Here is a 13,345-nt window from a genome sequence, read left to right as displayed (position 1 = left end):
GTTGCTACTATTTGGGATTCTGCCAGGTACTTGCGATCTGGATTGGCCACTGCTGGAAACAGGATACTGGGCTAGAAAGACCATTGGTCTGACCCAGTATGGCTATTAACATAGTAACATAGTAGATGACGGCAGAAAAAGACCTGCACGGTCCATCCAGTCTGCCCAACAAGATAACTCATATTTGCTGCTTTTTGTGTATACCCTACTTTGATTTGTACCTGTGCTCTTCAGGGCACAGACCGTATAAGTCTGCCCAGCACTATCCCTGCCTCCCAACCACCGGCTCTGGCACAGACCGTATAAGTCTGCCCAGCACTATCCTCACCTCCCAACCACCAGCCCTGCCTCTCAACCACCGGCTCTGGCACAGACCGTACAAGTCTGTCCAGCACTATCCCCGCCTCCCAACCACCAGTCCCGTTGCCCACCACCGGCTCTGGCACAGACCGTATAAGTCCGCCCAGCACTATCCCCGCCTCCCAACCACCAGCCCCGCCTCCCGATCTTGACTAAGCTCCTGAAGATCCATTCCTTCGGCACAGGATTACTTTATGCTTATCCCACACATGTTTGAATTCCGTTACCGTTTTCATTTCCACCACCTCCTGCGGGAGGGCATTCCAAGCATCCACTACTCTCTCCGTGAAAAAATACTTCCTGACATTTTTCTTGACTCTGCCCCCCCTATTCTTATGTTAAATACCTGAATGGATTAAAAATAACCAGTATGAAGCCCATTTACCTTTACAGTGTTCAACAGCAGTTGTCACTCTTGGTTTGGCTTTAGTATAAGCATCCTAAACAAAGGGGAAAAAGGTAAAATAAGCAAAATTCATTATTTCTGATTATACCCTCTCAAAGAAAAGATTTTATGAATCATAAGCACAAGTTCATAATGTATCCGAACTCTAACATGACTACGGGGCTCAATTTCAAAGCACTTAGACTTCCAAAATTCCATAGGTGGCTATGTAACTTTATAAGTCTAAGTGCTTTGAAAATATGCCTATATATGGTATAATCCCTTTGCCCGCTTGTTCTATGTTAAGACATCATCAGTAATATTTGCAACAAACTTGACAGCCAAAGCTAGTTTTATAACCTCGGCAGCCGTGTACTCCCTCCCCACCCAAACTACATTATAAAACCACATACACTTCACTTTTGGCGTACAAGGTTGCATTTTTTTAGGTGTACAAACCGATATCCATCCATGAGCCAGGAACATTGTGTCAGGTCTGTCTGCTATCCTCCAGCCCTCAACCTGCCATCCTGTAGGCGGGCTGAGTCGGCCCCCTGCTCACATGCCTTAGGTGGTGGCTCCACCCAGCGCTGACCACCCATCCCTTGATCACTCCACACCTCTGCAGTGTGACACCTCAGGAATGCATCTTAATGGCTCAGGAGCTCTCCCCAACCTGGTCAAAGGTGGAAGCAGGAACAGAAAAAAGACCGGGCCACCTGATTCGCACCCTTTTAACTCCTACCTGCTGTCCACCTCCTAGGCCTAGCTGGTCTGTTCTGCCCTTGTTCTCTCCTAGCCCAATTGTCAAGAGAGCCATCCTTTCCCTTGGATAACAGAGAGCGATAGAAAGGGGGATATGTTCCCTCCCCCCCCCCACTCCCAGGGAGGGGCAACGGCACCAGGTTACTTTTCACTTCCCTGGGCACTTCAGCCCTGGGGCTCCTTTTTATTTATTTATTTCGCTGAATGCCTTTCCAGTGGTAGTCCACTGTATATGTAAGTAGTTCCCTCCCCCCCCCCCCCCCCAGGGCTTACAATTTAAGGGCCCCTTTTATCATGCTGCGGCAAAAGGAGACCTGTGCTGGCATTGGTGCGTTTTTGACGCGAGCCGAGGCCCCCTTTTACCACAGCGTGGAAAAAATAGGTCTTTCTTTTTTTCAGGAAATTGCCATGCAGTGTAACCAGGTACCTCTAGGTGCAGCCAAGGATAGAACAATTTCCTCCAGCCATGGGCTCCTGGTACAGTCAAGAAATAAATGTCCACCAGCAACTTCAATCTTAAGGACTTTATTCCATGCAGGTTTCTAGTAGACCTGATACACAGTTCCAACAGCAGCATTCACCTTCAATCTTAAGCACATATAAGCCACCTGAAAGTGTGTGGAACAATGAGGCATGTTTCAAAGCACTTAGCCTTCCAAAGTTACATAGAAGCCTATGGAACTTTGGAAGGCTAAGTGCTTTGAAAATATGCCTCATAGTCCCCTTTAAGCAGTAGGCTATCAGCACATATCAGGATTCAATACAGGCTCACAGTCAGCTCCAGTCTGGGCTCTTTATCCAGTGCACAATAAACAGTAGTTCAATTCCAAATAGAAGCAGTTCTTTCAGTTCATCATCACAGTTAAATCACAAAGCAGCAGGACAGTTCAATACTTTAGGGACTCCTCATACTCAAGGGATTTCACGCTGCATCAGCTTCACTGGTAAATTCAATACTTTAGGGACTCCTCATACTCAAGGGATTTCACGCTGCATCAGCTTCACTGGTAAATTCAATACTTTAGGGACCTTTCATACCCAAGGGATTTCACCCTGCAAATACTTTTGGGACTTCCTCACAACCAAGGGATTTCACCCTGCTTCAGTACTTTAGGGACTTCCTCACAACCAAGGGATTTCAGCCTGCAACTGCTTCTCTCCTCCCCTGGGACTCCTTCCCACCTGCCTAATCAATCCCTGGCTTCTGCTCTCACAACCAATCATTCTCCTTCCATTAGCTTCCCCCACACACATATCAGCTGAGTTGAGCATTAGACTAATGATGAGCTCCTGCACACAGTGTTTCCTAACTCTCTTTCCCCCTAGTGGCAGCCCATCTACACGTCCTGCCAGCTTACACCCATGTCTTCCCCCATTGCAGCTAGGAGTCCAGTCCGGGTTCATCTCACACCCTGGCTCCTTGCCTGCAATGCCTTCTGTGACTTGTATTTCAGACTGAAACTGCCTTAACCCAACTATCCTGGATGTGGCTCTATCACAGCAGCAAGTGAAGTACTTGCCACATGGCGATTTCAGGGGGAGCCCTTACCGCCACCCATTGAGGTGGTGGTAAGGGCTCCCACACTAACCCAGCAGTAACTGGATAGCATGCAGCACTGCCCGATTACCACCGGGTACACACTAGCAATACAAAAATAAAAATATTTTTGTAGCACAGGATATGACACACACTGGGGGGTGGTAACTACCGCCAGGCTGCTGTGGTAGGCCGGTGGTACTTCATGTTTAGCGAGCAGTACCGCCGCTTTGTAAAACGGGCCCTCTGTTTGCACCTGAGGCCATGGAGGTTGAGTGACCTGACCAAAACCACAGAAATTATCAGTGAGAATTGAACCCTTGTCTTTCTGGTTCAGAGCCTGGTGCTCCAGATTAAAACAACCACCACCACCACCCACATCATTGTTTGGTTCAACAGGGAAAAACTTTGGAAGGCATCAGCAACTTGCTTGTTCCACCTACTACTACTAATCATTTCTATAGCGCTACAAGGCATACGCAGCGCTGTACACCATACACAAAGACAGTCCCTGCTCAAAGAGCTTACAATCTAGATAAGACAGTACACAGACAGAACAGACAGAACCTAGTGTATTCAGTTTCTTTTTCTCACACACATCTTCATTTTGAGACCTGAAATAAGTATTGCCATCTTCTCAGAAATCACAAGCAACGATGGGTAATGTCATCCTGGAAAAGTGTGGTCCTCATTGCAATAAAACTACTCTTACCCAAGGTCAATGCACACACAAGGCATCCTCTGGTCATCAAGACTGGGGGGGGGGGGGGGGGGGAAGAACCACAGCACTTCCAGGTCTTATTTTTTCATATTTTTCATTAGTGATACATTCCCTAGTATGTCTATAACATTAGAATCATGGGCCGGAAACTGACAACCAGTGGCGTAGCTATGTGGGGTCACGGGGACCTGGGCCCCCGTAGATTTGGCCCTGGACCCCCCTGCCAATGACCCTCTCGACCCTCCTCCCCCGCCATGGGCTACCTTTGCTGGCAGGGGACCTCAGCCCCTGCCAGCCGAGGTCCTCTTCTTCCCCCGCCAGCAAAGGTAGGCGACGACGGTGGCGGCGGGGGGGGGGGGGGGGTCGAGAGGGTCGTTGGCAGGGGTGGTCAAATTTGTTGTTGGTGGCGCCAGGGGGGGCAGTGGCGTCAGGGGGGGCTAAAATGTGCCCCCTCACCTCGGGCTCTGGACCCCCCTCCCGCCAAAGTCTGGCTACGCCCCTGCTGACAACTAGAAGGGGAAGGAGGCTAATGAGAGCTGCTACTGGTCATTGTTCTGGTTCACAAACTAACCTGCACCAATTTTTTTTCCTTTCTGGTAACTGGAGAGTTTTAGAAAACCACAGTTGTTATAGTTCAGCTCCCATAATAGAAAAAAAAAAAAAAAAGGACTGTTCTCTTCACAGCAAACCTGAATTTGGTCAAATTTAGCCTTATGAACAACCATAATGGGGAGCGTCTCAAGACATTCCAGAAACCGCCTTTCGAAAACACAGCATTCTAGAGCTTTTTGTGGTTTAGTCTCTCTCCTTTTCGGATTTATCTAATTTGTTTTTGTAAAGTAAATCAATTTTGTCTAATAGCACCATTTTAGGATAAATCTAAAAAGGTCGCAGGTTTTATTTTTCATGGTTTATAGTTTGTGAGGTGTCTTGAAAAGGAAAAGCCTCACAAAAACTGGATTTCCCCCCCCCCCCCCCCCATTTTGAATTATATCATGTTTTATTCCAGGGGTGCACACAACCATGGTCCTCGAGGGCCGCAACCCAGTTGGGTTTTCAAGATTCCCACAATGAATATGCACGAGTTCTATTTGCATACAAAGGAAGTAGTACATGCAAATCAATCTCATGCATATTCATTGAAAATCTGACTGGGTTGTGGCCCTCGAGGACCATGGTTGCTCACCTCTGCTTTATTGAAATTGATCTCTATTTTACTTATGTGATTGAGTCTCATGGAAAAGGACACGATAGCACTCCTGAGACTAATCATAACATTTGAAATATTTGCTTGAAAAAAAGGACATCATATAATGATCATCCAAGCCTCCTAAAAAGGACTTTTTTTTGAAGGCTTTGAAATTTGAGAGACTTCTCCTTTAAATGGAGCAGAATACTGTAAAGCTAACATCATCACAATCACTGAAATTGCATGGAAATTTGTGCGGCAAACCCAGGGATGCCAGCACTTCTGCAGCCTTTAGCGAAAGTACAAGAACAAATTAATCTTTCTTCTTAGCAAGTCTGCAGAATTTCCTGGGAAATGACGTAAGCACACACCAATCTCCCCACAACTAACACAAATAATTTTCCACAAAGAAATTGCCTAGTAGAAAGACAAAATGAAGGAAATAAGATAGAAGTCATTTAGGGATCTTTTACTAAGCAGCAGTTTAAAAGGGCTTACAATAGGACATGCCCAGGTGTTCTGCAGTAAGCTCCTAATCGCATGCAAACTGCGCGCTTAAAAAATATTTTTAATTTTTCTGTAAAATAGGGCATGTCTGGGGCAGAGAGCGAGTGTTTCTCTGCTAATCAGTTAGCACAGCTACATTACCGCTCGCTGATTGGTGCAGGATCAGTGCGTGAGCTCTTACTACCTACACAATAAGCGTCGGTTAAGTGCTCACGTGTTAATTCTGTTTTAACTGCCAAGCGCTAATGGCAACATTAGCACATGCCTATTAATAAGGAAAATGGAAAATTCGGTCATTTTCCGTCTGTAATAAAAATGGCAGCAAAAACACATGTAAGGATGCGCTAAGGCCACGTTCTATCGCAACTTAATAATGGACTATTCCTTTAGGAAAGTATCCAATCCTTTTTTAAACCCTGCTAAGCTAACTGCTTTTACCACATTTTCTGGCATGAATTCCAGAGTTTAATTATACACTAAATGAAGAAATATTTTCTCCAACTTGTTTTAAATTTACTACTTAGTAGCTTCATTGCATTACCCCTAGTCCTAGTATTTTTAGAAAGCGTAAACAAGCAATTCATGTCTACCTATTCCACGCCTGCCAGTATTTTATAGACCTCTATTATATGTCCTCTCAGCTGTCTCTTCTCCAAGCTGAAGATCCCTAGCCGCTTTAGCCTTTCCTCATAGAGAAGTCGTCCCACCCCTTTTATCATTTTCGTTGCCATTCTCTGTACCTTTTCTAATTCCGCTATTTCTTTTTTGAGATGTGATGACCAGAATTTCACACAGTATTCAAGGTGCGGTCGCACTATACAGCGATACAAAAGCATTACAACATTCTCATTTTTGTTTTCCAGTCCTTTCCTAATTATTCCTAACATTCTATTTGCACACTGAGCAGAGGGTTTGAACGTATCATCAACGATGACAGCCAGATCCTTTTCCTAAGTGGCAACTCCTAATGTGGAACCCTGTATCATGTAGATATTATAGTTTGGGTTCCTCTTTCCCAATGCGTCACTTTGCACTTGCTCACATTAAATGTCATCTGCCATTTGGACACCCAGTTTCCCAATCACACAAAAACAAGCCATCCTCTTTATCAAAGCCCTTTTTTCAAAAAAAGTGTTGACTCCCTTTTTTGATTGTTGCAAAACAGCAAACAGAAAAGGACTTCTTCGTTCTTCAAAACCACACGAATACACAACTTATGCAAATCAGAGACCAAGCATGTTCTCATTTATACTCAAAAAAAGGGAAGAAAGGGATCTTCGGACTTAGCTGCTAACTCAGCCCTTATATAATGGCTGCTCCTCATTGTCAATCATAGGATCACTTGAAATACACAAATGTCTAGCCTTTTTTTTTTTTTAACTGAGCAATTCTTCATTCTTTTATCCAAAAATAATTTGTGAAACTCCCCTTCTTCTCATAGCTGTTCAGGGAAAAACATGCAAATTGTTGCAGCATAGCAAATATTCACATAAAGCTGGTTTAAATCAACACTTGCTCAAATCCGTTGTGTAATAATTTAATATCTGCTGTACCAGCTTGCAGTAGTACAGTACTACTACTAATCATTTCTATAGCGCTACTAGACATACGCAGCGCTGTACACATTCTACGCAGGTACTTTCTCTGTCCCTAGAGGGCTCACAATCTAAGTTTTGGTACCTGAGGCAATGGAGGGTTAAATGACTTGCCCAGAGTCACAAGGAGCTGTAGTGAGAATTGAACCCAGTTCCCCAGGATCAAAGTCTGCTGTACTAACCACTAGGCTACTCCTCCACTAGCAACATTCCATCTAGAATCTCAAATAGTAGCAACATTCCATGTAGAATCTGAAATAATAGCGACATTCCTTGTAGAATCTGAAATAATAGCGACATTCCTTGTAGAATTTCAAATAATAGCAACATTCCATGTAGAATCTCAAATAGTAGCAACAGAATCTGAAATAGGAAAAGGGAAATGGGACTTGATATGCTGCCTTTCTGTGGTTTTTGCAACTATATTCAAAGCAGTTTACATCGTATATACAGGTACTTATTTGTACCTTGGGCAATGAAGGGTTAAGTGACTTGCCCAGAGTCACAAGGAGATGCAGTGGGAATCGAACCCAGTTCCCCAGGATACTACTACTATTTATCATTTCTATAGCACTACTAGACGTACGCAGCGCTGTACACTTGAACATGAAGAGACAGTCCCTGCTCCACAGAGCTTACAATCTAATTAAAGTCCGGTGCACTAACCGCTAGGCTACTCCTCCACTCCAGTACAGCTTTGCAAACTGTGAAAACAAATGCAAAGGTCAGCAATACGTCACAGTAGAAAAAACATTTACACTTTATGATGTGTATCAGTAAAGCTTCAACAATTTCTGAGTGCTGCTGTAGAAAAACACACTGTGTTATTAGGAAGGGTATGGAGTCCAGGTGTGCGGATGTTATAATGCCGTTGTATCGCTCCATGGTGCGACCGCACCTGGAGTATTGTGTTCAGTACTGGTCTCCGTATCTCAAAAAAAATATAGTAGAATTGGAAAAGGTACAGCGAAGGGCGACGAAAATGATAGTGGGGATGGGACGACTTTCCTATGAAGAGAGGCTGAGAAGGCTAGGGCTTTTTAGCTTGGAGAAGAGACGGCTGAGGGGAGATATGATAGAAGTGTATAAAATAATGAGTGGAATGGATCGGGTGGATGTGAAGCGACTGTTCACGCTATCCAAAAATACTAGGACTAGAGGGCATGAGTTGAAGCTACACTGTGGTAAATTTAAAACGAATCGGAGAAAATTTTTCTTCACCCAACGTGTAATTAGACTCTGGAATTCGTTGCCGGAGAACGTGGTACGGGCGGTTAGCTTGACGGAGTTTAAAAAGGGGTTAGATAGATTCCTAAAGGACAAGTCCATAGACCGCTATTAAATGGACTTGGAAAAATTCTGCATTTTTAGGTATAACTTGTCTGGAATGTTTTTACGTTTGGGGAGCGTGCCAGGTGCCCTTGACCTGGATTGGCCACTGTCGGTGACAGGATGCTGGGCTAGATGGACCTTTGGTCTTTCCCAGTATGGCACTACTTATGTACTTATGAACCGCTCACAAATCCAACGAGGCACCGAGTGGATGCCATTAAGAGTGCTATGATTGCAACAGTCATTATGATCTAGCAGCTGCAGGGGAGCGCAGATCCCTGATAAGCAACGAAACCTAACGCTGTATCGGATTTATAAAGCAGTTCCTAACAGTGCTGCACAGTGTAGTTCGTTTTCTCTACAGCAGCGCACAGATGGCTTTGATACCTGAATGTGTAGCTCCAACAATATAAAGTGCACATTTTTTTCTACGGTGACACATTGCTGACCTATGCGCTTGTTTCGTAGTTTGCACAGCTGTTATTGCTGCAACAGCAGATATCACATTATTATGCAACTAGCAAAAAAGGCCCGTTTCTGGGAGAGATGAAACGGGTGCTAGCAAGGTTTTGGGGCAGGGGAAGATGGGGTTTGCAGCCTCTAGAGCCATGGTCAGCGACCCAGGTGTCCCCAAAGCCCCCTGCAGGCAGGGGGAGATAGCGTTTGCAGCCTCGCCACCCACCATCAGCGAGGCAGCTGTCCCCCAACCCCCCTCGAGGCACCTGCGTACTCCGTGATGCTGTTTCCATGGAGATCGCGCGTTTGTTTCCTGCAGTGTGGTCCGGCGGAGATCGCGTTTGTTTCCTGCAGTCTGGTCCGCCCTCGTCGTCATGACGTTGTGACGCGAGGGCGGGGCACACGACGCTTCACAGGTGATGCTGTTTCCGTGGGTAGATCGCGTTTTTGCAGCCTCGGCACCCAGCCGGGAGATTGCGCATTTGTTTCCTGCAGTGTTGTCAGCCCTCGTCGTCATGACGTTGTGACGCGAGGGCGGGGCTCACAACGCTTCACAGTTCTGACTTCCGGTTTCCAGGCATGGGCAAACAGGATATCTCTGGCGCCTCACAGTTCCGGTTTTGAAGCTTCATTTAGAACGTTGGGGTTGCGAATTATGTCCGGAAGGGGCGTGGCTGAGGGCGGGTCCTGAGTGACAGTGAGTGGTGCATGAGTGAGAGTGAGTGTTGTGTTCCCCTCCCACAGAGTGAGCTTCAGCAGAGAGTGAGCTTCAGCAGGTGAGAGAGGTGAGAATTATTATATAGGATAGTTATGAGCGAGTGCTGATTTAAACCAGCTTCACCTGAATTACATAACATAGTAGATGATGGCAGAAAAGACCTGCACGGTCCATCTAGTCTGCCCAACAATTTAAACTCATATGTGCTACTTTATGTGTATACCTGACCTTGATTCGTTTCTGCCATTTTCAGGGCACAGACCGTAGAAGTCTGCCCAGCACAAGGCCCACCTCCCAACCACTAGCCCCGCCTCCCCCCACCGGCTCTGCCACCCAATCTCAGCAAAGCTTCTGAGGATCCATTCCTTCTGAACAGGATTCCTTTATGTTTATCCCACGCATTTTTGAATTCTGTTACCGTTTCCATCTCCACCACATTCCAAGTATCCTCCACTCTTTCTGTGAAAAAATACTTCCTGACATTTTTCTTGAGTCTGCCCCCCTTCAATCTCATTTCATGTCCTCTAGTTCTACCGCCTTCCCATCTCCGGAAAAGGTTCGTTTGCGGATTAATACCTTTCAAATATTTGAATGTCTGTATCATATCACCCGTTTCTCCTCTCCTCCAGGGTATACATGTTCAGGTGCACAAGTCTCTCCTCATACGCAAATCTTGTACCATTTTTGTAGCTTTTCTTTGCACCGCTTCAATTCTTTTTACATCCCTAGCATGATACGGCCTCCAAAACTGAACACAATACTCCAGGTGGGGCCTCACTAACGACTTGTATAGGGGCATCAACACCTCTTTTCTTCTGCTGGTCACACCTCTCTCTATACAGCCTAGCAACCTTCTAGCTACGGCCACCGCCTTGTCACACTGTTTCGTCGCCTTCAGATCCTCAGCTACTATCACCCCAAGATCCCTCTCCCCGTCCGTACAAATCAGACTCTCACCGCCTAACACATACGTCTCCCGTGGATCTCTACTCCCTAAGTGCATCACTTTGCATTTCTTCGCATTGAATTTTAATTGTCACTGGGCTGCAACAGTTCACATGTGAGAAGAGGAAGTTTCATATATTTTGGATAGAAGAAGGAAGAGCTGCTCAGTTATTCTGTTTATAGATGGTGGAGACATTCTTTCTGGACCCTGTGCATGAAGGCTAGACATTTTTTGTATTTCAAGTGATCCTATGACCGACATTGATGAGCAGCGATTATAAAGGCTGAATTAGGAACCATGGTTCCAAATCCGAGGATCCCTTTCTTCACAATGATTTTGAGCAAAAATTGGTTTGTTGTGGCATATTTACCTTTTTTCTACTTTTGAGTAACATAACAGGGCCAGCCCTGCTACTAGGCCACCTAGAGCAGCAGAACTGGGGGATGGGGAGCGAGGCGTGGCTTTGGCATATGCGAGAGCCTTCCTCTTGCCAACACTGCCCCCCTACAGCCTCCTGCACCACAGCTTAAAGAAAACTGAGTGCTGAATGGACTCAAAGGCTGCCTAGTTCTGCCTCTGTCTCAGGCAGGCTTCCGGTTGGGGGTGGGGGGTGGGACATGGCAGTGCTTCAGATTCTTCAAGCTTTGGCAGCAGCATAAAAGAGGATGTAGGGGGGGCCCATGGCAGGTTCTCAAGGGGAGGGAAGGAGGGATGCAGGACATAGGGTAGGAAGGGTTACCATATGTCCGGATTTACCCAGACATGTCCTCTTTTTGAGGGCATGTCCGGGCAACCAGGCGGGTTTTGCCAATCTGCCCGTTTGTCCGGATTTCTGGACAAACGGGCAGGCTGGTGGGCGACCGTCCTACAGGACCACCAGAAATCCGAACAAATGGGCAGATTGCTAGCCTCCCCTCCCCTTACTTACTAGTGCCCTGGTGGTCTAGTGACCTCGTCCGCCTTCAGGGCAGGAAAGAGCCCCCTCTTTCCTGCCTGGAGCGCTGCCCTACATGCATCCTTCCTGTTGGTGATCCTCGGCGCCAATTCAAAATGGATGCCGAGAGTTGAAGTGACCTCGTGAGACAGGGGGGGGGGGGCACGCGGTATGTGACAGGGGGGAGGGGAAAATGTGACAGGGGCAGAGCGAGGGTGTGAAAGGGGGCAGGGCGGGTGTGTGGTGGGGTGGGACATGTGTCCTCCTTTTGGGGGGACAAAAAATGGTAACCCTAAGGATAGGGAGCCTTGAGCCACCCCTGGGGGGTCACGCATGGCTGAAGATTCATCTAGGGCGTTTGATACCCTCAAGCTGGCTCTGCACATCAAAAGTTTCTTTTTTAAATTGCTGTTTCACAACCAAGAAATTAACACCAAAAACAAAAATGTTGCCATTTAATTGTTATGTTTCTTTGCTCCTTCCAGATTTTCCTTCTTCTTCAACTCACTCTTCCCTGCTTTTCTTACTGTGTCTTTCCTCCTAGGTCTTTATCATCACACTTTTGTGTCTTCCAAACTAGTTGCATCAGACTAAATGAAAAGAATGAGCAGAGCAGAGCAGCAGCACTAAGAACCCCACAGGCAGGGTTGCCAAATAAAAAAAAAAAATTCCCCACACAAAACAGCCCAAAACCTGCCCAAAAACCGCACACACCCCACCCCCACCGTCATCAACCCCGCCCCTTCCGTCATCACCCCACCACCGCCGTCATCAGCCCCACCCCTTCCGTCATCATCCCCGCCCCCATCGCCCTGTCCAATACGTCACCAAACCCCACCCAAAACGTCACAACCCCCGCCTTTGTCGCCATTAGCCCCACCCCCCGCCGGCCGAAAAACCGCCCCAAAATCCACAAAAAAAACAAAACGAGCCCAAAATACCGCAACCCGCCGCAGGCAAAAGTTTCCTGCGGCGGGTTGCGGAAAACCGCCCAATTGGGCGGGAAAACCGCCAATCTGGCAACCGTGCCCACAGGCCATGCACCTGGCTTTGTTCCTTCCTTCCCTGGAGACCAAGAGAGAGTAAGGGAGAATGGCAGCATCGAGTGCAAACCAGGGAGATGTATTGCAGGAAGAAAAGGTGGCACAAAAGGAATAGCCAGGTACAAACCTGCCCCGGGGGGGGGGGGGGGGGGGGGGGGGGAGGGGGAAGGACATCAACCCTTCAGGTTTCAGGATATCCGTAATGAATATGCATGAGAGAGATCTGCCTATAAAGGAAGTAGGAAGTATGAAAATTCATTGTGAATATCCTGACAACTTGACTTGCTAATCGTCCCCGAGGAAAGATTTGAGAATCACTGACCTAGTGGTTAGAGCAGGTAAGAACCATGTGAGAACCAGCAAGGCCAGGATTCAAATCCCATCAGGCAAGTCACATAATCTTCAATTATATCAGACACAAAATTAGATTGTAAGCCTTCTGGGAACAGTAAAAATGCCTAGTGAACCTGAACCTAACTACAGACAAAGAGCAAAAGCTAAATCAAAACATTTAAATGGGAAACAGCAGCCAAGTTTCCACAAATAAACCAATTCTGTGGCAGTTGCCAAGGCATCATAGCAAATGAGAGCCCTGCTTTTAATAGTTATGCAAAAAGAGTGGAAAGCACCAGAACAAAGTTCAAGATACTCAGTTTATTCCTTAAAAACACTAGAGACATTCACAATACAGTCTTCACATGCAGTATACAGGACGCACCTGACAAGAGTTCCCCAAACACAGGTTCTATTTTCGGTACGTAAACCTTCAACAGGGGACCTGTCAACATTGCCTTACATAGTAACATAGTAGATCACGGCAGAAAAAGACCTGCGCGGTCCATCCAGTCTGCCCAACA

The 13,345-nt window shown here is 46.5% G+C and overlaps 1 protein-coding gene across 1 annotated transcript in view; it reads right to left on the bottom strand.

Annotated features, from left to right (window-relative positions):
- The window catches only part of APOO (apolipoprotein O), a 160,393-nt gene that overhangs the window by 98,215 nt on the left and 48,833 nt on the right, over window positions 1-13,345 (bottom strand). The window contains exon 4 of the mRNA XM_030202247.1: window positions 746-800. Coding sequence (XP_030058107.1) covers window positions 746-800 — 55 coding nt within the window. The remainder of the gene's footprint in view (window positions 1-745; window positions 801-13,345) is intronic.

This window comes from Microcaecilia unicolor, chromosome 4 (assembly GCF_901765095.1).
Source record: "Microcaecilia unicolor chromosome 4, aMicUni1.1, whole genome shotgun sequence".
Lineage (NCBI taxonomy): Eukaryota > Metazoa > Chordata > Amphibia > Gymnophiona > Siphonopidae > Microcaecilia > Microcaecilia unicolor.
The sequence above is the reverse complement of the archived record's forward strand: the minus strand, read 5'-3'. Positions and strand labels throughout refer to the sequence as shown.